The sequence below is a fragment of the Archocentrus centrarchus genome, chromosome 1 (genome assembly GCF_007364275.1).
Source record: "Archocentrus centrarchus isolate MPI-CPG fArcCen1 chromosome 1, fArcCen1, whole genome shotgun sequence".
Classification (NCBI taxonomy): Eukaryota; Metazoa; Chordata; class Actinopteri; order Cichliformes; family Cichlidae; genus Archocentrus; species Archocentrus centrarchus.
In genome coordinates this window covers 33,964,424-33,990,114 of record NC_044346.1, presented here as the reverse complement: position 1 = coordinate 33,990,114, position 25,691 = coordinate 33,964,424, and the positions used below count along the sequence as shown (strand labels likewise).

The 25,691-nt window shown below is 37.5% G+C and overlaps 1 protein-coding gene across 4 annotated transcripts; it reads right to left on the bottom strand.

Moving 5' to 3' along the window:
- LOC115783692 (neuronal acetylcholine receptor subunit beta-2-like) lies at positions 1-14,482 on the bottom strand. 4 transcript variants are annotated; one of them, XM_030734642.1, is made up of 9 exons: positions 14,158-14,482; positions 13,876-13,970; positions 9,091-9,236; positions 7,451-7,495; positions 7,243-7,352; positions 5,452-5,978; positions 3,189-3,679; positions 1,438-1,583; positions 1-1,075 (listed from the first exon to the last, which is right to left on the bottom strand). In XM_030734642.1, exons 2-9 carry the CDS (start codon positions 13,919-13,921, stop codon positions 1,060-1,062), a joined length of 1,527 nt encoding a protein of 508 aa, XP_030590502.1. In that variant the 5' UTR covers positions 13,922-13,970; positions 14,158-14,482; the 3' UTR covers positions 1-1,059. The 4 variants fall into 4 exon arrangements, with proteins under 4 accessions (XP_030590502.1, XP_030590515.1, XP_030590509.1 ...); XM_030734655.1 differs by having other exon boundaries at positions 14,358-14,481; XM_030734649.1 differs by having other exon boundaries at positions 13,876-14,482.
- Between the last annotated feature and the right edge of the window lie 11,209 nt (positions 14,483-25,691).

Genomic DNA, 25,691 nt, shown 5'->3' with positions numbered 1-25,691 from the left:
CAGATCATTAACATGTGACATGGTGCGGCTACAGTTTTTTAACCTTCTGATATCCAACAACAGTTTAAGGCAGTTGTAAAAGTGATGGCTGGAAATGAGCTGTTGGAGAAGGACACAGACACAGAGCTGGAATTCATCTTCTTTTTTCATATACAGTAAGATGTGTGATGTGTACTGCACCGAATCAAGTCTGTCACATCTATTTGAAATTTCATCTATATTTTCAAGACTTCTATCAATATTTATGTCATTTTTTTTTCAGTTTTTCCCAAACTATTCCTTTTCTTCTGACAGGCCTTGTGATTGTGGAATAAAAAGACAGACAAGGAGAGAATACCCAAGCATGTGAGAAAAACAGTGAGAGAAACCAAGAGCAGAGCAGGCATTTTTCAAAATAAGACGATGCATTAGAGTTACAACACTACTTGGGAGGTGGGTTGTGGAAACAAAGCACAATCCTCTGAAGCAGAACAAGAAAAGGCAGAAAGAGAAGTGGTGCATTAATACTTTCACAAAGACAAACGGTGGATAGAACAAAATCCTCCCCCTTGTTACAGTAAATCTTGGTGTAGAGAAAAAAGAAATTATATTCCACTTTTGTACTACTATTGTAAATGTACGTGTAATTTTCATATCAACGATGCTGGAGAGGAGAGCAGGCTTCATTGGAGCTGCAACATGGAAGGAAACAGTCACTCTCCGCTGCACAGACAGATAAAACCTCAAACACTTTCATCAGCAGTGCAGTGAGCTTAAAATGAAACACAGACTGCAAATCATTAATATTCTTCCTCAGTTTTGTGTTTTTGCTTTTTTACATTATACAATTTTCTGCAAGAACTGTGCACAGACACTGTCTTCATCATCTTGACAGAATCTGCTCAGCGATGTCATGGTTTTGATGAGGCTGGAGTTTCTTTGATGAAGGTGGAGACACACCGAGCCATTCATTTAGCAACTGGTTTGATTCTGTCTTCATTTGAAGTCCATCACTGGATGGTTTTGTGTCAGATTCAACCAACAGGAGCAGATCATAGCAAAGTTGCAGTCAGAGAAAACCTAGAAATCTCCATACCTACAGGAAGAAAAACACAGTAAGTGTGTGTGCACGTGTGTGTGTGTGTGTAGGGCACAGTAGAAATGTCAAGAAGAAATGCAACTGACTTTTTTCCAGCAAATCTTGGCTTTGTGAAAACTACCAAACAATTATACATCAAACACACTTCCTCATCCTGTTCTGAAGACAACAGAGCAGGATAGAAAAATTTATGTCACACTACTACTAAAAACGTTCTATCTACTACGTTCCATTTTTTGCAGAGGAATGGGACATTTAAGATGTGTAAAGGAAACTGCATGTTTCTTTTATTTTTAGACTTTTAAATAACATGTGCTGTTGTGTATGTTAATGTGCATTTCACAGTGCAGATGACTCACTCTGTGTCATCAGCAGTGGGCGTGTTATAGCTCTGGAACAGGGGCTGCATGAAAAGTCCCAGAGTTCCCACCACACACACCAAGATGAAGATCCACAGGAACAGACGGTCTATCACCATTGCTACGTACTTCCAGTCTTCTATGATCTGGAACCACACCAACAGATTCAGACTTTTATGATTAGGGTTCAAGATTCATCTCTTTGGGCAAAAAGAAAACGAGCTTGTTAATCCACCTTTTGGAATTCAGCCTTTGTAAACTCCTGTCCCCTGCAGTGATTTGGGGGAATAGCAATTAAACAGTGTAAGGATTAGCAGACGGTCAGCTTCATTCCATTCGGAAAGAGTACCGATAATCAGAAGCAGTTTTATCAACTGCTGCTATGGTTTAAAACATTTTTAGGAAACCCAGGGCATATTAGAGTATATTTTTAACTGTGCTGCAGATGGCTGATACTGAGAGGAAAAGCAGCAACTTAGTGAAAAATGTGCCATAAGCAATTACAGATGCAAAGCATGTTTTTAATATTCATTAAGTCTGAGAGCTGAGGTTTAGGTTGGGGTTAGTACTTTCAGTCAGTACGTGTTTTACGCAAAAGCTTTCTGATGATATCTGACAATTTTGTAATAAAATAGGAAGCTGACAGACTGGAATTGTATCACAGAAGAACAGAAGCCAAACCTTAACGGTTTGAGATGTGGCTTGCCCCGTATTTTGTTTTGCCCTCATAATCTTCTCATTCCACCTTGTTGCATGTCTAACATCATCCATCTCCATAATCTGCTTTTATAGGACTTTTCCTTCCTCGTTCTGTCTGTCCAATAATATATTGGTAGCACTTTTTATTACAGCTCAGTAATAATGTGGTAATAGTGGGGTAGCAAGCTGGAAACAAAAAGGTAATAATGTGGAGATTTACAAGTTATTACCACCAATTACCAAAGTAATAACCAGGTAATATAACTGAACTAATATTACATTAATATTCCACTGAAATGTATGTAATTGGATAATAAGTCTGGAGTTGCCCTCAGTGAGAAGTGGCGAGCTGGGGTGGGTGTTCTTGTATCCCCTCGGCTTACTGCCTGTACGTTGGGGTTTTCATCGGTGGATGAGAGGGTTGCGTCCCTGCGCCTTCGGGCCAGGGAATGGGTCAGTTTGGCATTTTGCAGCCCCACTTCCATAAATGTTTCCATTTAATAAGCCAGAGCATTTAGTGTAATATTCACATTATTAAGCAAAGCAGAATGCTGGGAACCTAAGGTACGAGTAATTCAAGCCTTATAATACGGTAGCACTATCCTAATATGTTATTACATCAGTCAATATTAACTTATAATTATGTGGTTATTACAATTTGTGAAAAGTCAAATGCTTAGACATTACCTTCTTATTGCTAGCAGGTTACCATATTGTTACCACATTATTAAGCTACTATTACTAATTGGTTTAGCCTCTGGGGCATATCTTTGTTTCCACAGTATTGTCCCCAGTTTTGGGGTACTTATTACCCAATTGCATAAAGTTTAGTGGACTATAACTCAGTTGTAACTGCTGTTGCTACATAATATTACTTGTTATTACCTGTAATTACTTTGGTATTTGGATGGTAATAACTTGTAAATTTCCACATTATCTTTTTGTTTCCAGTTTGTTACCCCACTATTACCACATTATTATCAAGCTGTATTACCATTATTATAGGAATATATTTACTATTCTGTTGATTTTTTTCTATTTTATCTCCTTACCCCTTCATCGTCATCTTCTGTCTTCATGTGTTCAGCTATGTATCTCACTCCATCCACTGCCTCCTCCAAATCAGCATCTAATTGATTGGCCAAAGGCCTCTGAAAGTCTGAAAAACCGCCACCACCCTCTGGAATTTCACTAGCCGTCCAGCAACACTTGTGCGCCAAATCCTCATTCATGTAGAAAGAGTCGGCATCAGTTCGGATCCCACCAAGTCTGATGTTGGAGTGCTGCCTTTTGTCTGTGCTGCTTTGGGTGTTAGTTTTAGAGATGATACTCTTATTGGCGTACTTCTGGCGGAGTTTATCACGAACATTGGAAGAGCCTGGACGCCTCATGAGGAGGAAGGTAGGTAGGCGGACTAAGAAGAGCCGTTTGACCCAGTCAGGCATGAAGTGAGTGGAAGGTGAGCGATGGTGCACGTTGAGAACGCAGACAGTGCTTACAATCGAGAATGTGACCAGCACCATGGTGAACATCAAGTATTTACCTTTAACAGAATGAGATACAGAGAAAGGATGAGATGCTGGATGAGATGCTGTCATATACCACACATTACCTGAAATTTTCAAGAAAAGATGTAAATATTCATCTTTCCTGTCAAATTACAATTGAGTACAGTACTTACCATAATCTATAACAACAGTTTCTTATTGTAAAAGTTAAATATACACGGCTCAAAAATAAAATAAAATTGTAAAAAAGGGAACATTTGATCATCACAGTGTAAAACAAACTCAGTTAAACTACAGGGATATCAATCTGTCCACTTAGGAAGCAGAAACCATTTTGTAGCAAGAAAGTTCGCTCTGTCTTGCACGTGTGGATGTGCTGGAGGAGCTGGACTACCTGTGCAACCTGGTACCATCTCATCTTACCAGTAGTTACAAGGACACTAGCAAAAACAAAACTACAGAAAAATCAGTCAGGAGCGATAAGGAGAGAGCAATGTTCCGGACTAAGTCAGCCAGCGTGCCCATCTGCTAAATACTTTGAAATGCTGGTAGAATTGCAACCACATAAGATAAAGCAATAATTCTTTTTGCATATAAAACCAGAGGATTTACACTTACATGTCATGCATTCAGCGTGACCCAGAGCACTGTATCCTTCTTCTAACATGTTTGCAAAAATCGTGTACAAAGCTCTAACAACAAAACGTACCCCATGAGCTTTATCGTGTTCATTAGCATGTATAGCTATGGCACTTCTGCATCTAGCATAGTACGTAGATACAAAAAACGTTTTTCAATTTCTTTGTGGGTTAGCGCACTTTTTAGCTACTTTCTGTAGTTACTATGGATTTTCTTCATACATATTACTATAATTAGGGCTCTGGAGATTCTATTGATGTATAGTGAGTTGAAATATTCCACAATATGGTACTACAGCATGTATAAATGTAAAGATATGGTTTGACAGACTTGTTCTATTATAGGTCTTAAAGGGCTACAATAAACATGAAAGAAATATATTAAAATTTAAAATGGCTTACAATTAGGATAAAAGTGCATCAAATAAAATTTAAGAAAAACTAAAACTAAAGAAATAAAATAAAAAAATAAAAAATCCAAAATGATAAAATCACAATAGACTGATATCTCTGAAATTTCACTGATGTTGTGTTATACTGTGATGATTAAGGGTTCCCCCTTTTTTTGAGCAATGTAGTCCTGTGCTAGAGTGAATTTGTAGTAAAACATTTTCAGCTCTTTGGTTTCCCTCCTCTTGTTTTATTAGTGTTCCTACTGTATTTTTCAAAAGCAGTATAATAATGTAAAATATATTGCAGGTTCATATATAAAACTACAAAATGAATGATTTGAGCCTAAACATTTATATTCCCATTGTGCTCACCAGAGTGAAACTGTCCATAATCTGAGCAGCCGCTTCTTCAGGCTGCTACAATATTTTACACCTACATTTTTAATTTCCTTGTGTTGACTTTGTGCTGAGGTTGTAAGCAGCACAAGTAAAAAATTAAGTGGGGGCCAAGCAGAAAAAGGACTAACTTATCATAAAACACATTTACAAATCATATAGATTAAAAAATGAAATATGAAGACCCATCATTTACATAAACCTATTTCAAAACAGGTCTAGTTCTCTCAGTTGTTAAATAAATGGCCTCAATCCATGATTCAAAGAATTTAACATCATAAAACACAGAGTTACCCTGCAAAATGTTTGTTTGTTGTTCTTTGAATTTAACAAATAAATTAATTGTCTGTAGACAACCAAACAAACATGAACATGACTAACCTATGAGTGGCACTGCTAGAGAGGTAGGTGGCACTATCTTTGATATGAGCAGCAGGAACACAGTGAGTGCCAGCAGCACTGAGATGCATAGCGTCATCTTCTCCCTACAGTCTGATGGCAGGTAGAACACCAGGATGGCCAATGATGTGATCAGCACACAGGGGATGATCAGATTGATGGTATAAAAAAGAGGCTTCCTCTTGATGACAAAATCATAGGTGATGTCCAGGTAGGTGATGTCTTTGGGGTCCTCGTTTTTCCGTGCCGGAAGTGAGACAATGTCCCACTCTCCGCTTGGGGTAAAGTCATCACGGCTGGCGAAATCACTGGTGAGGATAAGGTCTAATTCTGTGTGGTCGTAGGTCCAAGAGCGGAACTTGAGAGTGCAGTTCTGTTGGTCAAAAGGGAAGTTCTGCACCTCGATGGCACAGGCCGACTTGTAGATTGCCGGAGGGAGCCAGAAGATGTCCCCTGTGTTTGAGACCACAGCATTGCAATAGAAGGACACCTCGTACACGCCGTCAGCACTGTGACAGGTTTGGGGATAAAGGATTAAAGAGAGTAAGGATCCAAATGTAGAGGAAAGCACATCAAGATTAGAGTCTGACCAATATAGGATTTTTTAGGACCAATACCAATACAGCTATTTGGTGATTTTCAAACCAATATATGGAACAATATTTTTTTTTCTTTCAGGCACACAAAACAAACAGATTTTCCTACATGTGTTATGTGTAGTTATTTATGAGTTCTTAGAAAGATAATACAGCAATCAAGGTTAAAGATAAATGAGTTTTATTGTCACAGCAAGTCGTGGATTCGTCTCTTCCCGACTCTGTTAGGCTCAGATGGTTTTTGTGTTTGTGGCTTTTCAAACACCTGTTTTAAACTGGGAAGCTGGACAACGCCCTCTGGTGGCCAAACTATCAACTCTCGTAACACGTTGTGGAGCATATTTGTTGATATACCAACAAATAGCAAATATCAGCAGATAATATCAGCCGGCCTCTAATCAAGATATCTATAACCTGTACTCTACTCAATCATTAAACTGGTCTACCATTCATCTGCATGTGGTAGAAGAATTCAATGATTGAGTAGAGTACAGGTCATTAGGATCTGATAGTGTTATAATCAACACTGGAAGTATTTGCTTAACACTTTATCCCACTTCTAGTTACACTTTTTCAAATTCCTCATTCTGTATTTAGAGGTGACTCAAACAAAATCCTGTCACAGATATAAACTTTGGTGACCATTAACTTACATATAGGCAATATACGTTGAATGTGACACATGAAGCAAACGGAGAATGTAGCATCGCATTCACAGGAGGATCATGAATATTAAAATCAAAAGAATTGAGATTTGTGTCTCAAAGGTTTGGACACACTTAATAATAATAATAATAATAATAATAATAATAATAATAATAATAATAATAATAATAATAAATAAATAATCAAAATCAGAAATTGGTTTGGGAAAACTGGAGAAAAAAAAAGGCAATGGAGAAATTGTTAATTACACATCTCCCATTGAAATATATCTGCATTTTAGCAGCAACTTGTAAAACATGAGCAGTAATGAAAGTAATGAAGTAATGAACACCTCATAATAGTGAGAATGAAAAATTTTATACCATTAGTATAAAACCTCCAGAGGAATTCATGTTTTCCTGCTTTAAACTGATTTTAAAACAGTGAAATATTAAAACATCTAAATCACATGAATGTAATTTATAAAAGCAGGTAGATCTTCTCTTTGTTGGGATCAAATGTGCATACTCACTTGTTGTAGAGCACTATATCAGGAAGCCAGATAAGTTTGGAGGGTATTCGCAATTTCTTGATACCTTCATATTTTTCAGGGTCCCATCTCAACCTGTAGTCGTTCCATTCCTGCAGAGAAACATGTGCCATTAATTCCAAAACACCAAAACACTGACCATACAAGGTACTGTGCAAGCACTGGGCAGCAGAGAAAAGACTGAAGGTACCTGACACAGCCACAGGTTGGTCGTCATTATCTGTTCTCTCTCATTCTGAAAGCAAATATCAGTCAGCTATTAAAACTAGATAATAATAATGTTTGTTTTGTTTTGAGTAAAGGTCAAACCCATAAATTAACCTCAAGTGCTTTAACAATCCAAGTGTAATATATGCAAATGGTAAAACCAATAGATTGTAGACAAGAAACACAAAACATTTTAGCCACAAAACATCACCCGCCTCTCACAGGGCTAACTCAAAGAGACAGATAAACTGATTCAGAGTAATTCACACTTACAAGCAATTTATAGTTGCCACTTCTATTCTACAACCTGCAAAGCTCTGAACTGTGACAGTATCATGAATTATTATGAAGTTATTATTATTACATTATAATGTGAAATTAATTCAAATCTTTTTTTAATATTTATGTGGCTATTTCGCTTCTTAGAGGAGACCAATGGACCATTAAAGCATTAAACGTTTACACAGTCATCACATAATAATTATAAAAACTTATGTAACACTGAACAGCCCAGTTCAGTGTTTAAACTGAACTTTACTGATAGAACAAGGGCATAAGAGACAGAGGACTGCACATCCGCACAGGCGCTGTAGCCAATTTCAACACGCAGTTAAGAATAATCCTTTTTTCATGGAGGATGTCACAGGTGTAAATAAAAGGAGGAATGATGGCTGAATTTTATTTAGCTGCTTCAGGGTCAGAGTCCTGGTATTGCGTGTGTAGTGACTCGTGGTCTCACCGTCATGGTTTATTATTTATTTATACACATAAATAGAACCGAGGCTTTATTACTTATGTGATTAGCAACACCTGTGTGGATTGTTCTGCTGTGAAGGAAGGTTGCTGAGGCAATGTGTGGGAACATATGATGTCACAAACTTCCATTAACTAATATAGATGATGCTGTAACTAATATGATGACGTCACTTTAAAACATAAACAAATATGTTTACAGTCTGGAATTTTGATCTAATTTCTCTCTTCATGATATCTGTATTATTTGGTTAGCATTCTTAGGCTTATCTGAGTGACAGGCGGGTGCAGACGTAGGCAATTATAGCCACTAAACTGTTTGCATCACCGCATCTAATTTGCAACACTGAACTGGATTTCTCGACCGTGTTTGCTGCCTTTTCAAGCATTTAGTGTATAATCTGACTAATAATATGGCTTGCTTTATGGTTAATTTAAAGCCTGTCTAAGAATATTTTGATAAGAGGGCTAATCAGCCTACATGCAGTGTGAAATTTTTATTCATGCATTATCATATATGTCACAACACACTTATCATAATTATAAGTCTCTGACTTGCACAGAAAGTTGTTGGCAACATAGATGCTGTATATGAGTTAAAGCACAGTTCAGTGTGAAGAAGATCAAATTTAATGGATGCACTGGATACAACTCTGCAGCTGTGTGAGTTGTCCAGTGACAGTCACATATGTCATAGATATGTGAATCTTTCCCATTCATCTCACTATTGTAAATCCTGCTATGGCCTGTATTAAAACTTGACTTAAGTCATATGCAAATATTATAATAACTGCTAATAATGGAGTTTGGTTACATTGAATAAAATGGTCACAAGTCTTATTTTGATGTAGCTTGTTTGTATGTACTCACCACGCTGATGAGCTGAGACAAAGACACCTGTATGGAGATGGTGACCTGTTGGCTTTTATTGACAGCTGGCCTGATCAGTTTATTGTAGCGCTCTGGACTTAACAGGTAGTTCACCAGGCGCTCCTCTGCATTCTCTGCCTGGCTACCTACAGACAAAATACAGAATACAGAAAGAAATGAGATTCATCAAAAGTGCTCCCAACATTCAAATGAATCTGTTTAAAATCTTAATACTGCAGACAGGGTTCTGTGGTTCATCGCCTGAAAAGGCACAGCCAATAATTAATGTCATTCATAAATGCCATGTGTTTGTCCTGTGGCAATCCACAACCACTGATCGGACACTTAGTGTGTCTGTGCATCCTGTGTGTGCGAGTGTCTTTTTAATGAAAACGATGTCTGTTAACAAAGTAAATTTACCAAAGGGCATCAAGGCTGAATCACGTGTTTTCAGTTAAGTGTGAGTGTGTGTTTGGGTGCACATCTTGCAGTCTGATGCTTTACTGCAGGATTTTAGAGGACAGAAACACACAAGACTCCAGTCATGCATTCATCCCGGTGAGACAACCCCTGAAGTTTTATGTTTCCTGAGCCTTAAATTATTGGTTATATAAAAGTAATCGTATGAATAAATCAGAAGCAAAATGCTCCAGATGCCATTATATCCACATTGTCAAACAAACTGACAACAGAACAGTGAGGATTTGCTATCTGGACCGCTTCCCTCCCTGTGACACACGAGTTGTCTGTTTTTGCAAGATTACATACAGTGAAGGCTGAGTGAGCATAGATGTTCTTTTTATTTTTAATAGCTGCACCCTGCTGTTTTAAGTGTTCATGTCAGAGTGAACATCAGTGGTTTCAGCTGAAGAGAGACAAGTGAGTCTATTAGAACAAAATGAAAAATCTTTAGCTCTCAGTTTATTTTAACTTCAGAGGATAAATGGTCTGCTATCAAGTAAGAACCTCAAGTATCTCTTTCTGTAAGAGGAACACTATTTGTTAAAATGAAAGCAAAAGCAGTTAATCACATTTACATTTCTTCTGAAGTGGCCTCGGTACAGCTCAATAGCCTGTGTTAAGTGTAGGAACATGTGCGGCAATGTTTAGATTATGCCAAGCAAATTAGGGTCATTAAAGTAGACATATGAGAATAAATATTGGATGTAAATATAAAGCAAGGGGATAATAAGGTCTGAGTATTAACAGGAGATTTGAATAGGATTTTAACAGGAAATAAAGTAGTAAATATGTTAATATTTATTTAATTGCTTTAATAGTTACTACACTCTCCATCTCAGCAAAAAATATGAAGCTTGAGCAAAAGGTTAGTTAGCTTAGGTTAGCGTTAGCTACAAGGAGAAACAGCTTTGGTTTTATCTAGATGTTAACAAAATGTGTCAGCACCTCTGAAGCTCATGTTGCTTATGCTTTACAAATTATTTCCTGACTGCTTTGTGAATATTTAAAAAATGCCAAACTCCCACTCTTTGAACCTCTACCAAGTGAGAGAGCACAATTTTCAGATTTTTTTACATGTTTGCAATGAAATACCTCTCTGTAAGTACTGGAGATGTCATACATCATGAGCCACTTTATGCCAATGACATTTTGATTTCATGCTTCTAACAAGAAGCAGAGAATTTCTTGCAGTAGCCACCTGATAGCAGCTATAATCAACCACCAACGGGAGCCATTAAGGTAGGATGACTTGTAAATTCTTAACCAACAATTCAGTACACATTAGCAGAACGCAAATAGGCAAAATTGGTTTCCGCGTAAGAAAACCAAAAGGAAATAATTGTTGTTTAATTTCAATTCAGACAGAATCAAAATTATATTTGCAAAAACTCTAACAGAATTTGGGCTTTTTGTCCAGACACAGGTGAAAATCATCTTTAGTGATTTAGCTTCATTCAATCCAATTAGCTGAGGAACTCGTGAGCACTCTCTAGGCAAATTGCAGCCAATTTCAGTATAATGACATAAGTAGGAAGTGAACAGGCTCTCCGTGGATGGGGTCTCGCCAGGATCATTAACTTCCTGGAGTTTCTGGTAGGATTTAGTGGGCAACATGCTTTTTCATGCATGCATGATCAATTCCTGGGATAATAAGACTAAGATAACAGCGTCTGTATTTAGTAGAATACTCCAACAATTTTGGACTGTACTTTAAACTGCCACTCAAACTGAAGAAATAGAGATGTTCTGTGTTATTCAAGCTGTTTTACCTCCCTATCAAAACATGCCAGTCAAATTACACACAGTGCAGTTTGACTACAAGCTCAAGAGTGTGATATTAGACTTAAAGCCTCAAACCTATTAAGGAGCAAGAAACTCACTTCTTTGCAACTCCAGATTCTAGTGTTTTTCCTTTTAAAAAATTTCAAATATCTGATCAGATGCAAATGGGGCTGACTCATGACTTTAGGAAGCAGACTATGCTAGTGTAATAGTTTTCAGATTCACAAGTATACAAGGTTTTACTTAAAGGGGGTTCCAGTGTCTTAAATTTCATAATTCATAATAAATATGAGGCTCCCTGTGAATGTCCGTGTGCTACTTCACTAAAAGGGTACCCAGTATGGATGCGTCCTACAAGGAGACTCCATGCCAGCTTGGAAATAGTGTAATAAGGACAACTATTCAACAAATATTATGCAGCTGTCTGTGTCTGCATGCACAAGCTATACAATCCCAGCCTTAGATTCTACACAGCTCCTTATTGAGGCAAAAAAAAAAAATGATCAAACTTTCTCTACAGATCTCAAAAGCTTTAAACATACACAGATGTGTAAAATTGGTGATGTTTTGGTTCACTGCCTTTAAGAAAGGCACACAAAAAAGGCACAGTCAGCATAGCCCAGGGCATGTGGATTGAAAATAAAGTTGTCCCTTGTCGATATCTTTTATATCAAGTACAGTTTAGCTTCCAGTAATTTGTAGACTCATTAAGATTAAAAGATCAACGTTGTTACTGAAGACTGGTGCCACATATCATTACATAGTACAAGACCAAGTCAGTTCTTCAGGCCTTCAGAGAAATGCAACCACTCACAACAACATGGTGGAAGACACAGAGAAGTGATATGCCGCTTCTAGGTGTATTTCAGCCTTTAAATCATTTAAAGCTCAATTCCAGGGTGTCCTCGCCTTGATGGATGTTGCCTGCCATAGCTGATATTTGTCAGAGTCCTGTTTTCTTAGAGAAAATTTGCACATTCATGACTGAGGCTTTTGGTTTCTTAATTCATTTTAATTAAAAAGCATTAACTCTAACCTACAAACTAAGCCAGTTTCACGGGTGTAGGATACACCACTCTGTGAAACAACCACTGAAATCAAGGTCAGGTAAGTGAAAGGAAGCTCTTCTTTGAGGACAGCGAGACATCCACATTTTGCCTAAAAGACAGAAGATGGTGCTTTCTTGGTGGTAGATAAAACAGACCTCTTATTCAATTATTCAAGGGCACATCTGCTTTTATGTATGGGTATTTTAAGAGTATGAACACCACCCACACTCTCCGAGGAAGTTCTTGCAAGGCGTGTCATTGTGGTTGCTTTAGATTCCAGCACTCAGAAACACAAACACACATCAAATCCTCCTCTTTTCATGAAACACAGAGCTCCTGTGAACAGTATGAGTCCAATTTTACAGAATGCAAACACAGAAAAGACAAATTATGTCAGATAAATGTAGCTGTGCCCTTCTGGAAGACATGATCTAAACACACATAAATACTGTTTAATAAGTAACAAAACCCAACACTTAAGAGTTGCAGCTACTATGAGTCTATTAACTACTATTAATATTTTCCTTTTATATTGTGTGTGTGTGTGTGTGTGGGGGGGGGTGTAGCAGCTTAAGGAAAAGTTTAAATCATACAAATACATACACAGTTACACTAATGACTAGTTAAGACTGGTCCTGATATTATTTTTGATTTTTTTTATTAATTACATGAAGAAAACAAAAGAAGATTATTTTTCTGTCATGTGAAGAAGTTTTTAAAATATCATTTTATCATTTGCAGAGGTTTGAGGACGTTCAAATCCTGACTTTGGTAATATCTAAAAGTCTAAACCAAAGCTTTGAAAACATAAATATACAGACAAATAACAAGACATCTGCTGTATCTGATTAAGCTGAAGTGAGCTACAGAAGTATGAGGTTTATTTTTTTTAGGATTAGCTTTTATAAATTCCTCTGAATATTAAAAAAATACAAGGACCAAAATGGTTCTCATTTATTATAAGTAAGCAGAGCTGTATATTGAACTAATAAAATGATTATAGATAGAAAAGTATCCCTTGAATTTATCTTTCTAAAGATTTCTCATACTTAGAAGCCAATTATTTGGACTAGCCCCGATATTAAAGTTAATATAAGATTCTCTTGTGATGCCATTAAAGCGAGTTATCGTTTGCTATTAGACACCTGAGGCATCAATCAGGTCAGTTATCTCCTCTGTAATTCTACGAGACCTAATTAAATAAACTTCTAGTCACTACCTAAGTGTGTGTGTGTGTGTGTGTGTGTGTGTGTGTGTGTGTGTGTGTGTGTGTGTGTGTGTGTGTGTGTGTGTGTGTGTGTGTGTGTGTGTGTGTGAGAGAGAGAGAGAGAGAGAGAGAGAGAGATCAGCAACATATACATGGACGTCTGTTATCTTCTTAATGGTTAGACTGGCTAACTTCCCACAGAAAATACTTCCATATTCATACATGTTAATCAAAACAACGCCTTTCTTCATATAAGTTTGGGGTATGTAAAAGATAAGAACTCACTTGTTAGAGAGAGAATGAGGAGCAGAAGAACAGTACCGGTAGTCATCTCCTTTCTGCTTCCCTATGCTGAGGTGCTTCTTTCTAATGACTCTCCTCTAAAAAAAAAAAAAAGACCGTTAGTGTCTCGAATGTGAAAAGTGACAGATGCTCCCGGTGTTTTGTCCTTTGCTGAAAAATACGTAGTAACCTGGGCTATTATGGCAATAATAATAATAATAATAGTAATTCTGTCTGTGGAAAATGTTTATTTGCCGGAAGCAGCATGATGGTTCCTTATTTTACAGCTTCTCGCTGGAGTTGGGTAACCCATTTTTGCCCCGCCGCCTCAGAAATCAGCTCTTGATCCAAATCGAGAAGTCCACGTTGATGTCGTCCAATAAATAAATAAATAAATAAAAAGCCACATTAAACTTGTTTTCTTTTTTAACTTAATCCCATTTATGAACCTTAAGTTTGCTCTATTTCGATAACTTGTGCGTTACCAAACTGGCGCAGCTGATGATGATGAAACTGTAGCGCGCGCGCAGCCGGCACGCTTACTCTACACTGGCTCCCCAGGGTTAAAGCTAGCCAGCACAGTGGATAAAGCAGCCAGGAGCGTTTTTCTATTAAACTCCATGAAGAAGAGGTAGAAGAAACTACGAAGAAAAACGGGAGGTCGGGGCTCGGAGAGGGAGGTGCGTATCCTTCTGCTTGTGTGCTCCTCGAGCCTCGGACCGGAGCAGATACGCGTCGCGGCTTGGACTGATGTGCATCTGCCGGGCTGATCTAGATGGGCTCTTTCAGCCAGTGGCGCTTCCACAGCCTACTTTTCACAATACTCTGAATACCTGAACTTGAACAGTACATTTAAAACAGCACATGACTGCAACCACTGGCGCAAACTTAAACAAGAAGCGTTTGTTTAAGTCACATGAGTTATGTCATTGTTTTGCACTGCCAGACAAAAAACAAACAAAAAAAGAGTACAGGTTATTAAAATCATATGACAGAAGGAAGGGAGCAGAAGATAGGCTACATGTAAAGAACCTAATGTTGCAGATAATCCAGCACATATATAAGCCTCTTTCAGGACAGTGAAATGAAATAATCCTCAGTCTGGACATGGGGAGTCATGCGCCCCTGACAGATTTGTGCCTGAGATGATGGAAACTCGAGGTCCTCTTGCCACATTTGTTAAAGCTTCTATCAGGAAACTTCGAGTAAACTGTGACTCAGCTTTCACTCTGGATGCTCACATTAAATCTCTGGTTTGCTCTTGCTTTTATCACTTAAACATTGCCAAGTTGATTTCCACTGTCTCACATTCTGAAGTTGAAATCATTATTCACGCCTTTGTTTCATCATTATTGTAATCCATTGTTTACTTTTCTTAACAAAACCTTCTTAGAGCATCTGCAGGTTGTTCGGAATGCTGCTGTGAGGCTTCTGAGTCTTTTAAGTACTCACATGTCACACTTTTCTGTTTTGGGAGTTTTTTTGTTTGTTTGTTTGGATTTTTTTTGTATCTTTTCATGACCTTGAAACTATTTTCAGTTGAGTTTGATGCAAAACATATAAATTTGTGCATGCATATTCCTCCCCACAAGACAGAAATACTCATGTTAAAAATAAAAATAAAAAAACTGAGAGATTTATCCAAAGGCCATTATTGATGCAGTTAGCATGGTCATAAATCCATCACAGCACAGGCCATATAACTAACACATTACTCCCTTACACGGCCCAGTGGAGATTTCAATCTGCTGTAATGGAGGTGACTGTCTGCTTCAGTCAAGTTAACTTGCACAAGAGTGCCACGTTTTACAGCAATTCATAACATCCTCCCCACTAACCCTGCTGCTCCTTCATGGTTTCTGTCTTACACAGGCAGGTTTTGGGTTGATAAAAGTGCTAATATGATATCTGAAAATTTTATGTATTTACAGTCAAATCACAATATTTTTTAGGGGCAAAAATAAATCAAAATATTACACAAAGTAGGTCTTGCATTGCTGCAGCTAATGGGGAGTTTAATAAAATAAAAACTGTTAATTCTACACTATTATTTAATTTTTATTCATCAAGATCAGATTTACTGAATGTGTGTTGGGAAAGGATGTTCCCATTTGTAAACATACATCTGAGTGACTGCGATGTTAGCCAATGAACAGTTTCAGTGAAGAAACTAGTCAGACCATCAGTTTTCACAACTTATTGAATCTATAGGGTTACAAATATGCATTATTCCTCTTATGAGACCTTCTGGATCATGTCAGATCTCCCCCAGAGCCTCAGAACATATAAAAGTCTAAACCGGGCCAGTAATTAAAGGGAGCCTGCATTGTGGTTGTGGTAACAAGAGAACACGCAGTAAGACGACTGTAAAGACCTCAAGAGGTGCATCCAGGTTTGAGATGTAACACTGAGAGGTTGGAAAGAGCAAAAGAGGAGCTGTGTGAGGGGCTGGAGATGTAAGCCTGAATGAAAAGTGTCTAAAGTGGGAATTAGGATGAATCAGTGATAGTGAATTTTGAGTGCAAACAATCTGCATAAGCTGAGCTGTGAAAATTGGCCCAAGATACTAAAATAAAGTGACTGTGGGAACCGATTGGAGTACTGCAAAGGTTTTGTGCAGGAAAGACTCCCTGATATAAAAGAGGACCATGTTTCTGAGTGTTGTGGAAGCTCTCTAGCTTTTAGTTGACTCTTGGTGTAAAGAACACCTACCACTTCAAAATTTTCACTAAACTCTGCTGTAAAGGTTCATCTACTTTCTTTCATAAATTGGGGCTTTTACCCACTTTGCCATAAATACAGATAATATTAATGCTTTTTATTGCCGCTTTCATTACTTATTTGCCTGCTTTAAATAAATCTTCCCCATCATTGTTAAGCTATTTCAAAAAGTGTCAAAGATCGTGTTAAAGAAAGTGTTACAGATAAAAGAAAACATTTATCAAAAATGTTTCTACTAAAAACATTTGGGGGACTTGAATAAGTATGAAAATACAGTCAAGTAGGCACGAAAAATGTGGATGATTGTTTCTGACCATCAAACTTTGTGGAATATTTCTGTTGTTGGTGTAATTGGCTATATCTGGGACTACTCTAAGTAGGGGCAAATGACTTTATATCTAGTTTAAATGATGTCACTTTAGTTGAAAGCAACTTCAAAAATAGAAAATCTAAGTGAAGTGTACCCAGAGAAAACGTCAAGCATTCTTTGTGTCAAATGTTTAGTTATTCCTCAGCCTCTTTTAGTGGTAATGGTACTTCTAATAAATGTAGCTTGTTCGTAGCTGTGGAGGCCAGGCTCAGTGAATTGGAGACCCAGCTTTGTACTATTTAAAATAATCCTATAACCAGCCAGACCCCAGTAGTCAGTGAGGGCCAACGTAGCTTAGCCACCGTCAGCTTTCCCCAGCACATTGTCCCGAGCAACTGGAAAATCAGGCCGGCTAGGTGACTGTGAGGAGGAAGTGTAGTCCTAAAGAGAAGCCCCCAGTACACCACCAATTTGTTGAGGAACAAACTCTGGTTATACTCTGTTTTGAGAAATGTGAAGCTAGAGACACCAGCAACTATTACTGATTGTCTTCCAAGGGCCAGAGCAGGCAACATTAAAAGCATCCTGAAACAGCGGGTTAAGGATAAACGTAGATTTTGTAAAATTATAATTCACATCAGCACCCAGTTACATCAATCGGAGGTCACTGAAGTTAATACTGAATTGGTGTGTAACTTTACAAAAACAATGTCGGACTCTGTAGTTTTCTCTGGGCCCCTCCCCAATTGGATCGGGAGCAGCATGTTTAGCCATGTGTTCTCCTTGAATTGAGAACGTTTCTGGGGAAAACCTGGTCTAGTTAGGAGAGACAGCATCCATCCCACTTTGGATGGAGCAGCTGTCATTTCTAGAAATCTGGCCAAAATTATTACCCCCCCCCCCCCCCAAAAAAAAAAAATGTGACTAGCCAGGGTTGAGACCAGGAAGCAGAATTACAGTCTGTGCAGTTTTTCTCCTCCTGCCATCCCCACAAAAATCCGATTCCCATAGAGAAGGTGCCTGCTCCCAGGTTTCTTTTCAGCACTGTAGCCAGGCTGACAAAGAGCCAGAGCTCTGTTGAGCCAAGAATTCCTTTAACCTTAAAGGAATACTTGGTTCAACAGAGCCTTCACTTTATGAATTTCTTCAGACAAACAAATTTAGAGAAAAAAAAAATTCACATCAGTCCCACAGATATGCCATTAAGTACGTACCAACTCTAAAATCCGCTGATATTTACTTAAACTCTTTCTCACCGATTGATCTTTCTGAATTCGCTTCGGTATCTTCCTCTAAACAATCTATTAAGCCCCATTCCTACAAGAATGCTCAGTGAGGTTTCACCATTACTTAATGCTTCAATTTTAAATATAATTCATCCATCTTTATTAAAAGGCTGCATACCAGAGGCTTTTAAGGTGGAGATAACTAAACTGTTACTTAAACACCCATTACTTGATCCATCTGTCTTAGCCAATTATAGATCAATTTCTAACCTTCATTTTATTTCAAAAATTCTTGAAAAAGTAGTTTTCAAACAGCTAACTGATCATTTGCCAAGGAATGGTTTATTTGATGAGTTTCAGCCCAGATTTAGAGTGCATCATAGCACAGCAGCAACATTACTGAAGGTTAAGAATTACAATCTTATGGCCTCTGACTCTGTACTAATTTCTGTGCTTGTCCTGTTAGACCTCAGCGCAGCATTCGATACCGCTGACCACAATATTTTACTACAGAGATTAGAACAAACGATTGGTATTAAAGGAGCTGTGCTGCAGTGGTTTGAATCATATCTATCTAGATTCCAATTTGTGCATGTAAATGGAAAGTCTTCCTCACACATAAAAGTTAGTCATGGAGTTCCACAGGGTTCTGTGTTGGGACTAATACCTTTTACATTATACATGCTTCCCTTAAACAAAATTATTAGAAAACACTGCATACATTTTCATTGCTATGAAGATGATACTCAGCTTTATTCATCCATAAAGTCCGATGATAGAAATCAACTAGTTAAACTACAGGCATGTCCTAAAGATATTAAAGGGCTTGATGAACTTTAATTTCCTACTTCTAAATTCAGACAAAACTGAGGTTATTGTACTTGGCCCTAAAAACTTAGAAACATGGTATCTAACCAGACATTTAGTTTAGATAGTATTACTTTGGTCTGCAGTAACACTGTGAGGAATCTTTGGTCATTTTTGATCAGGATATGTCCTTCAGTGCACATTTTAAACAAATATGTGGCACTGCTTTCTTGCATTTGTGCAATATCTCTAAAATTAGAAACATTCTGTCTCAGAGTGATACTGAAAGGCTAGCTCATGCATTTATTACTTCTAGTCTGAATTATTGTAAACCTTCACTATCAAGTTGCTCTAAAAGTGCCCTGAAAAGCCTTCAGTTGATCCAGATCGCTGCAGTGAGAGTATTGACAGGGACTATAATATTTTCCCCATAATAGCTTCTCTTCATTGGCTCCCTGTTAAATTCAGAGTTTAAAATTCTTCTCCTCACATATAATAATAATCAGGCCATGTCGTATCTTAGAGACCTCATAGTACCTTATTATCCTAACAGCACTTTGCTCTTAGACTGCAGCCTTACTTGTGATTCCTAGAGTTTTAGAGGTAGAATGGGAGGCAGTGCCTTCAGCTATCAGGGCCCTCTACTATGGAACCAGCTTCCAGTTTGAATTCGGGAAACACACACTCTGCTTTTAAGATTAGGCTTAAACTTTTCCATTATGATTAACCTTATAGTTGGGGCTGGATTAGGTGACCCTGAACCCTGCACGCCATTTGGCAAAAAGTAATTCTTTAGTCTCAATAGAAATTGGTTTATTCCATATAAAGAAAAGGGACATCAAACTACATAATTAAACCATAATATTTAGTAAAGCTTACATTTTTGTCTCAGTTTTTGGACTGTACACCTGTCATCATTTGTGGAACTTTTTGCTTAACAAGAATATTTCTGTTTTCTTTTAAATAAAGGTAATTTGCATTCACATACAATCTAATCCAGACATACAACAGATTATAAGTGTGGCTTAAGTGCCCAATTGGGAACGATGTATCCTTTATCACCACAAGATGGCAACGAAGACTCAATGACTGCACTAGAAGAATAGATAATATGGAAACCCTACAGTATGAGGATCATGTTTTTGATGTGCCAAATCTCTCTCTCTCTCTCTCTCTCTCTCTCTCTCTCTCTCTCTCTCTCTCTCTCACACACACACACACACACACACACACACACACACACACACACACACACACACAGAAAGAGAGAGAGAAGCACAATATTTGGATTTCTTTATGAGCTTCCAATCGGGAACACAATTTGTAAGTTTTTTTTAATCTGATTTATATCGACTAACTGATTTTTCAAACATTTGTTGCACTAGATGGCTTGCAAAAAAACCCAAAAGAGTTTAATTTTGTAACAATAAATATGACGCTCTTTATCAAAATCTTTTTTATCCTCCTTTCACTGACAATAAAATTAATCAGAATAACATCCAGATCTACATGATGAGTGCAGAGTCATTTGCCATTTACTATTTTACACTTACTGTATTGTTATTTGTCAATAAAGCTATATTCAAACATGTTTTCATGATGTTTGGAGACAAAATATAATACAATTAAAAAATAAAACAGGGTTTGTATGATACCTAATGTGGGGTTGTAAAGTTCTAAAAAAAGGTCAAGAAATACAGAAAGATCAAAAGGTTAAAGGTCAGTCGGTATGCTCATGAGGACAGTGTAATGTGGTCTGAAGCTCCTAAAGGACTAAATGTACCTTGAGGTATGACTTTTTAAATTATGCAGTTGTTTGGTTTTAGTTTACACAAAATATAATTTTTTTCTGAAAAGATTAAAAAATATTTTGCATGTTCTTTTTAAAGTCACAAAATAACATTTCAACATAAGAAAACAATACTTAAAAAAAGCCAAAAAATTTTCTATTTTTATCTAGATATTTACTGACAAAAACAGTTTAAACCCATGGTACATCAAGACAGCTACGATGTTACCTACATACAGTACCAGTCAAAAGTTTAGAAACTTTTGACTGGTACTGTAAATATGACATCAAAGCTGAAACAAATGCATCCAGAAAGAAAGAAAGAAATGCCAACAGGCATATATTTGGGAATGTTCTTAAAATCTATAGATTATTATTATTTATTATTATTGCTAACAGCCAGTTTACACAAGTTACTGATTTTTTCCAGGTTAAATCCTTTTATTCTGCAACAAACAATGCAAAATATACACAAACACAAAATGGCAAAGAAATCTAAGTAATAAATAACAAGAAATGATATTTAAGAACTACATCAAATTCATCAAATTAAAATACATTAGATCAGTTTGATTCCAAATATATCGAATGACTCATCAGCAACAGGATTATTTTAAAGAACCTTGAAAATGAAAGAAACAAGCGTAATGGAATAACAACTTAACAACAACATAAGATTTTTTGTCAGTGAAGTCCATGTTACTGAGGCACAGGGCCTTTAAGCTGAGGCTACAGGACAACCCCACGCAGTTCATTTGGCTTTGATTCCTGTGTAACAACCTCATTACTGCTGCTGGAGGCTGAATGGACATCCTCAATGCCATGTTTTGATGTCCAGTCTCTGAATGACATATATTGCAGATATAAGACGTGAGTAGCTTTATTCAGCTCACATAGCAACTAGGAATATTGTGCTTTTCACACTCTAATCTCCTGAGAGCCTTGCAGCGAAATACAGACAACGCATCGATCTATGAGTAAGATTTTCATGAAGAAATAATGTACATGTCCAGGTGTCTACTTCACTTCAGACAGAATCCAACTACTAACAAATTCATTTCAAACTGAAAACTAATTTCTGATAGTTCTTCTCTCGACGGTTGCTCTACGAGCCCCATATCAATGCAGTCCCCAAAGACGTTAACAGCAGCATCTCTGTGATAGTGCATTGTTTCTAAACAGAGATAAAAACCTGCGTGAGATGAGCAGGGTCCTGAGTTAGGCCAGAGAAACCCCTTAATGACGGGAAAGGGGTTTTGTCTCAGAAACAAAACATAGATCAGTGGTAAAACTATATCTGCATGGATGACCAGCCCAAAAAAAAAGACAACAAATACAATATGAATACTAGTTATGCCATTTTTAATTACTGACAAGCAGTTGCTAGGAAAGAAAAGTATGAATTTGTCATGGTCCTGGGCCGTGTGTCCAGCGTTTTGTGTTTAGTTCTGTTTCCACTGAGTTTTGTTATATCCGAGTTTGTTTTGGTTTTGATTATTCATCTTAGTTTCCTGTCTTGTTAATTTTGGTTTAGTTCCTTTAGTTCCTGTCTCCCCTACGTCTTCGTCCTGTTTCTGTGTGTTTCCTATTTTACTTTGATAGTCCTGTGTTCCTGGCAGAGGTGGGAAGTAACGAAGTACAAATACTTCGTTACTGTACTTAAGTAGATTTTTCAGGTATCTGTACTTTACTTAAGTATTTATTTTTCTGAGTACTTCTTACTTTTACTCCCTACATTTTTACACAAGTATCTGTACTTTCTACTTCTTACATTTTCAAACAGACTCGTTACTTTTTAACACGTCAGAGAGAAGTTTTTATTTCCGGTCAGTGCGCCTCAAACATCAAACGATCCGAGCCTAAACGGAGGAATAATAACACATAAGAGACAATCGTACTGGCGTATCCTCCATCACCGGGGCATATCTCGTACAAAGGGATTAAATACGCAAACCCATATAATTAATGTATCATTTATAGCGCTATAATCGGGCCGGACCGAGTCCGTAAGTTGCGCTGCGGCACATAAACAGCTTAGCTAGCGCTACTGAAGAGGAGCGAGCATGAAGGGAGTAACGTGTGGCAGGTAAATGCAACGTTTCTAAATGCTCAACAAATATCAGCAGACACACAAAGTGTGTGCAGTTTGTCACACAGTCTGTCTGCTAGCTAAAAGAAGAGCTGCTGTATTTCAGGGAGAGCAAAGAGAGAGAAGTTCACTCAGAGATGGAGAAAGAGGACAGGAGAGGAAGAAGAGAGGCTAGAATTAAAGGAAAGGACTGGAAAATAAACTGAAGTATGCTGACTTTGTGTAATTCAAAGATTCTATGAAAATACTGCAGTTTAGTGTGTAATAAATAGGTTAGCTTGTTGTACTTACTACAGTAAAGCTCTGTGTTGGTGCACAGTGTTTGTGTTCATGGTCAGAGTTACAGGTTACATCAGTGCAGCAGAGATGAGTCTGAATCAAAGCTGCTGATGCTGAGATTCATTCACTGAATCCAACATTTCTACAGCCTGTATGCTGTCAGTGTAGGGGATGGAGATCAGCTCAGATAGCTGTGAAATACTGGGTTACATCTTTGTGAATTCACTTCATCCACACAGAGCAGTAAACCTCAGAGCAGCAGCAGCAGGTCAGCTGATCACAGCCTGCAGCTCACAGTAGAAAGCTGTGATTCTTCTCCCCATGCAGAGTCACTACAGCTGATCTTAGGGTTCCTCCACCTTCTGAATCCCACTGTAACCCCTGAGTATCCTCATGTTGGTGTTTAGGTGGAGGCACAGTCACCCTCTACTATGGAGGACACAGAGAACAGAGCTGTGCTTAAATTCCCTTTCACAGTTTGTGTCCTACATAACAGATTCAAGCTGAGTGCATTCATTAGAATTAAAATTTAGATTGGAATAACATTTCTATTCTCATGTATTATTTTATATTATTACAATAATATATAATGAGGTTCGGTTAGTTTTACACAAAAATAGCAGGTAGAAACATCCTCCAAAGAACTACTTTTACTTTCTTACTTTGAGTACATTTCAGAGCCTGTACTTTTTTACTTTTACTTAAGTAAAGAAGTTGAACCAGTACTTCGACTTTTACTAAAGTATTTTTTAACACAAGTACTTGTACTTCTACTTAAGTACAGAATGTCAGTACTTTTGCCACCTCTGGTTCCTGGTGCTTTGTGTTTAGTTTTGCTTCCCTTTGTCTCACCTGGTTCATTATGTTCAGCTTTGCCCCTCACCTGTTGCCTGTTCCCTGATTAGCTAGTGTGTGTATTTAAGCGCTCAATCTGCATCTGTTCCTTGTTGTGTTGTTGTTTATGTTTCTTCTGCTGTGTGTCACTCTGCCTGTTTGTTAGTTAGTTCCAGCTCCCATCCAGACCTGTACTATTCATTCATCATCTCTCAGTAAAGCACGTTTCATTTACATCTGCCTGTGAGTACTGCCTTTTGGGGTCTACCTGCTCCTGCCACACAGCACATCTTGACAGAATTTAACCACAAAGAACCACTGTTGTGAACTTTCCCAGTTGGAGGATAGAATCCTATTTATCCACAATCTCAGTAGCACAGTTTGCAGTCATGAACATTACTCCTACAGGTAAAAAGCTGGAAAGAAAACAGCAGAATTAAATAAATGGGTTTATTTGGAAAGCCAGTTAACATAAAATATTTTAGTTTTTAGATACATATATCCAATATCCAATTTTTTTTTCCCCAGATGATGTGAGGGCTTAAAGACTCTTGTATTCAGTCTTGCATTTTGTGATTTGCTCGTGGCTGAGAAATTTCAGAATTAGTTAAGTTTGAAGCAGTTTCAGCAGATGTGTTTTCTGTGGGAGAAAAAGAGGATTTTTGGTCCATGCTCTGGCATGGACTTTTATCAGTTGTCACGTTATCAACTTTTACATGACAAAAAGCTACAAGCAAAATCCCAAGGTATCATACTATATTTAAAAAACTGCCAGAAAAGATGAGGAGGGAAGAAATGTCAGTGGCTTCCATAACTGTTTTGGGAGTTGTCTCATTGTTGCCCCTCCAGTACACCTGTTGTTAATTTCATTATCTCCAAAGCACCTGAAACTGATTAACAACCCCTTCTGATTAAGAAGTGAAAATTCTTTAATTTTTTTTTTTTAGCTGTATACAACAAATTTGCCTTTCATATACAGCAAAGTTGATTTCAGCTTATCATTAACATAACAAGGACCCATAACAAATACTGCAAAACATTAGCTGAGACATTCTTTGGTTTTTCAGTAATATTTGACTGCGACCCCAACAGCAGAAAAAGGTTTTGGTTAAGTTTATGCAATCTGAAATACTTGTCTATGATTGAAGAAAGACTGGGCTTAGTAAAACATCAAATATGTCAACAAAAATGTGAAGCACATGCTTTCTAATAGTTATAACCTTAAATGCAGGCAACAGGACAGGAGCCAATTTTATTTTCTATAAACAAGAAAACTCATGTAGGTGAGGCAGCTGTTATCAAACTCAAGTTAGAAAGCATTCAATAATAAACACACAGCTAGTTTCAACTGAACTCCTTGACTTTTCTGAACGAATTTTGTTGTATGTATAATGACAGTAAAGTTCTATTCTAACTCAGTGCTGGGAAAGATGTAGATATAACCCTTACAAGGGTGTCCTTATTTTCTATATTATTTTTATTTATTCATTTATTTGGGGGCGGGGGGGTCTTCTTACCCTCTGTAGAAAAAGAAACCTTAAGGCTCCTTGGCCAAAATTTTACCCCCCAAAATGATTTCCACCTGACAGATACATCTTCTACCATTTTTACTGTTTTACTGCAGAATGTGGAATAAAAGCCCAAATAACTGCCCAGGGTTGTTTTAATATGGCTGCCCAGAGTTTCTGCTTTTAAAAACCACCCTTTTAAAATTCAGGTGCTCATTGACTTTCTTGTACCCTCAGTGGGTCTTTTCCCTCAATA

What these genes read in the sequence shown, in the direction of transcription:
- LOC115783692 (XM_030734649.1), bottom strand. Translation starts at nt 13,921, where the DNA reads ATGACTACCGGTACTGTTCTTCTGCTCCTCATTCTCTCTCTAACAA. An exon ending in CCTCATTCTCTCTCTAACAA is followed by an intron (nt 9,237 to 13,875) that starts GTGAGTTCTTAT and finishes TTTTGTCTGTAG; the next exon opens with GTAGCCAGGCAGAGAATGCA. An exon ending in CCAACCTGTGGCTGTGTCAG is followed by an intron (nt 7,353 to 7,450) that starts GTACCTTCAGTC and finishes GTTTCTCTGCAG; the next exon opens with GAATGGAACGACTACAGGTT.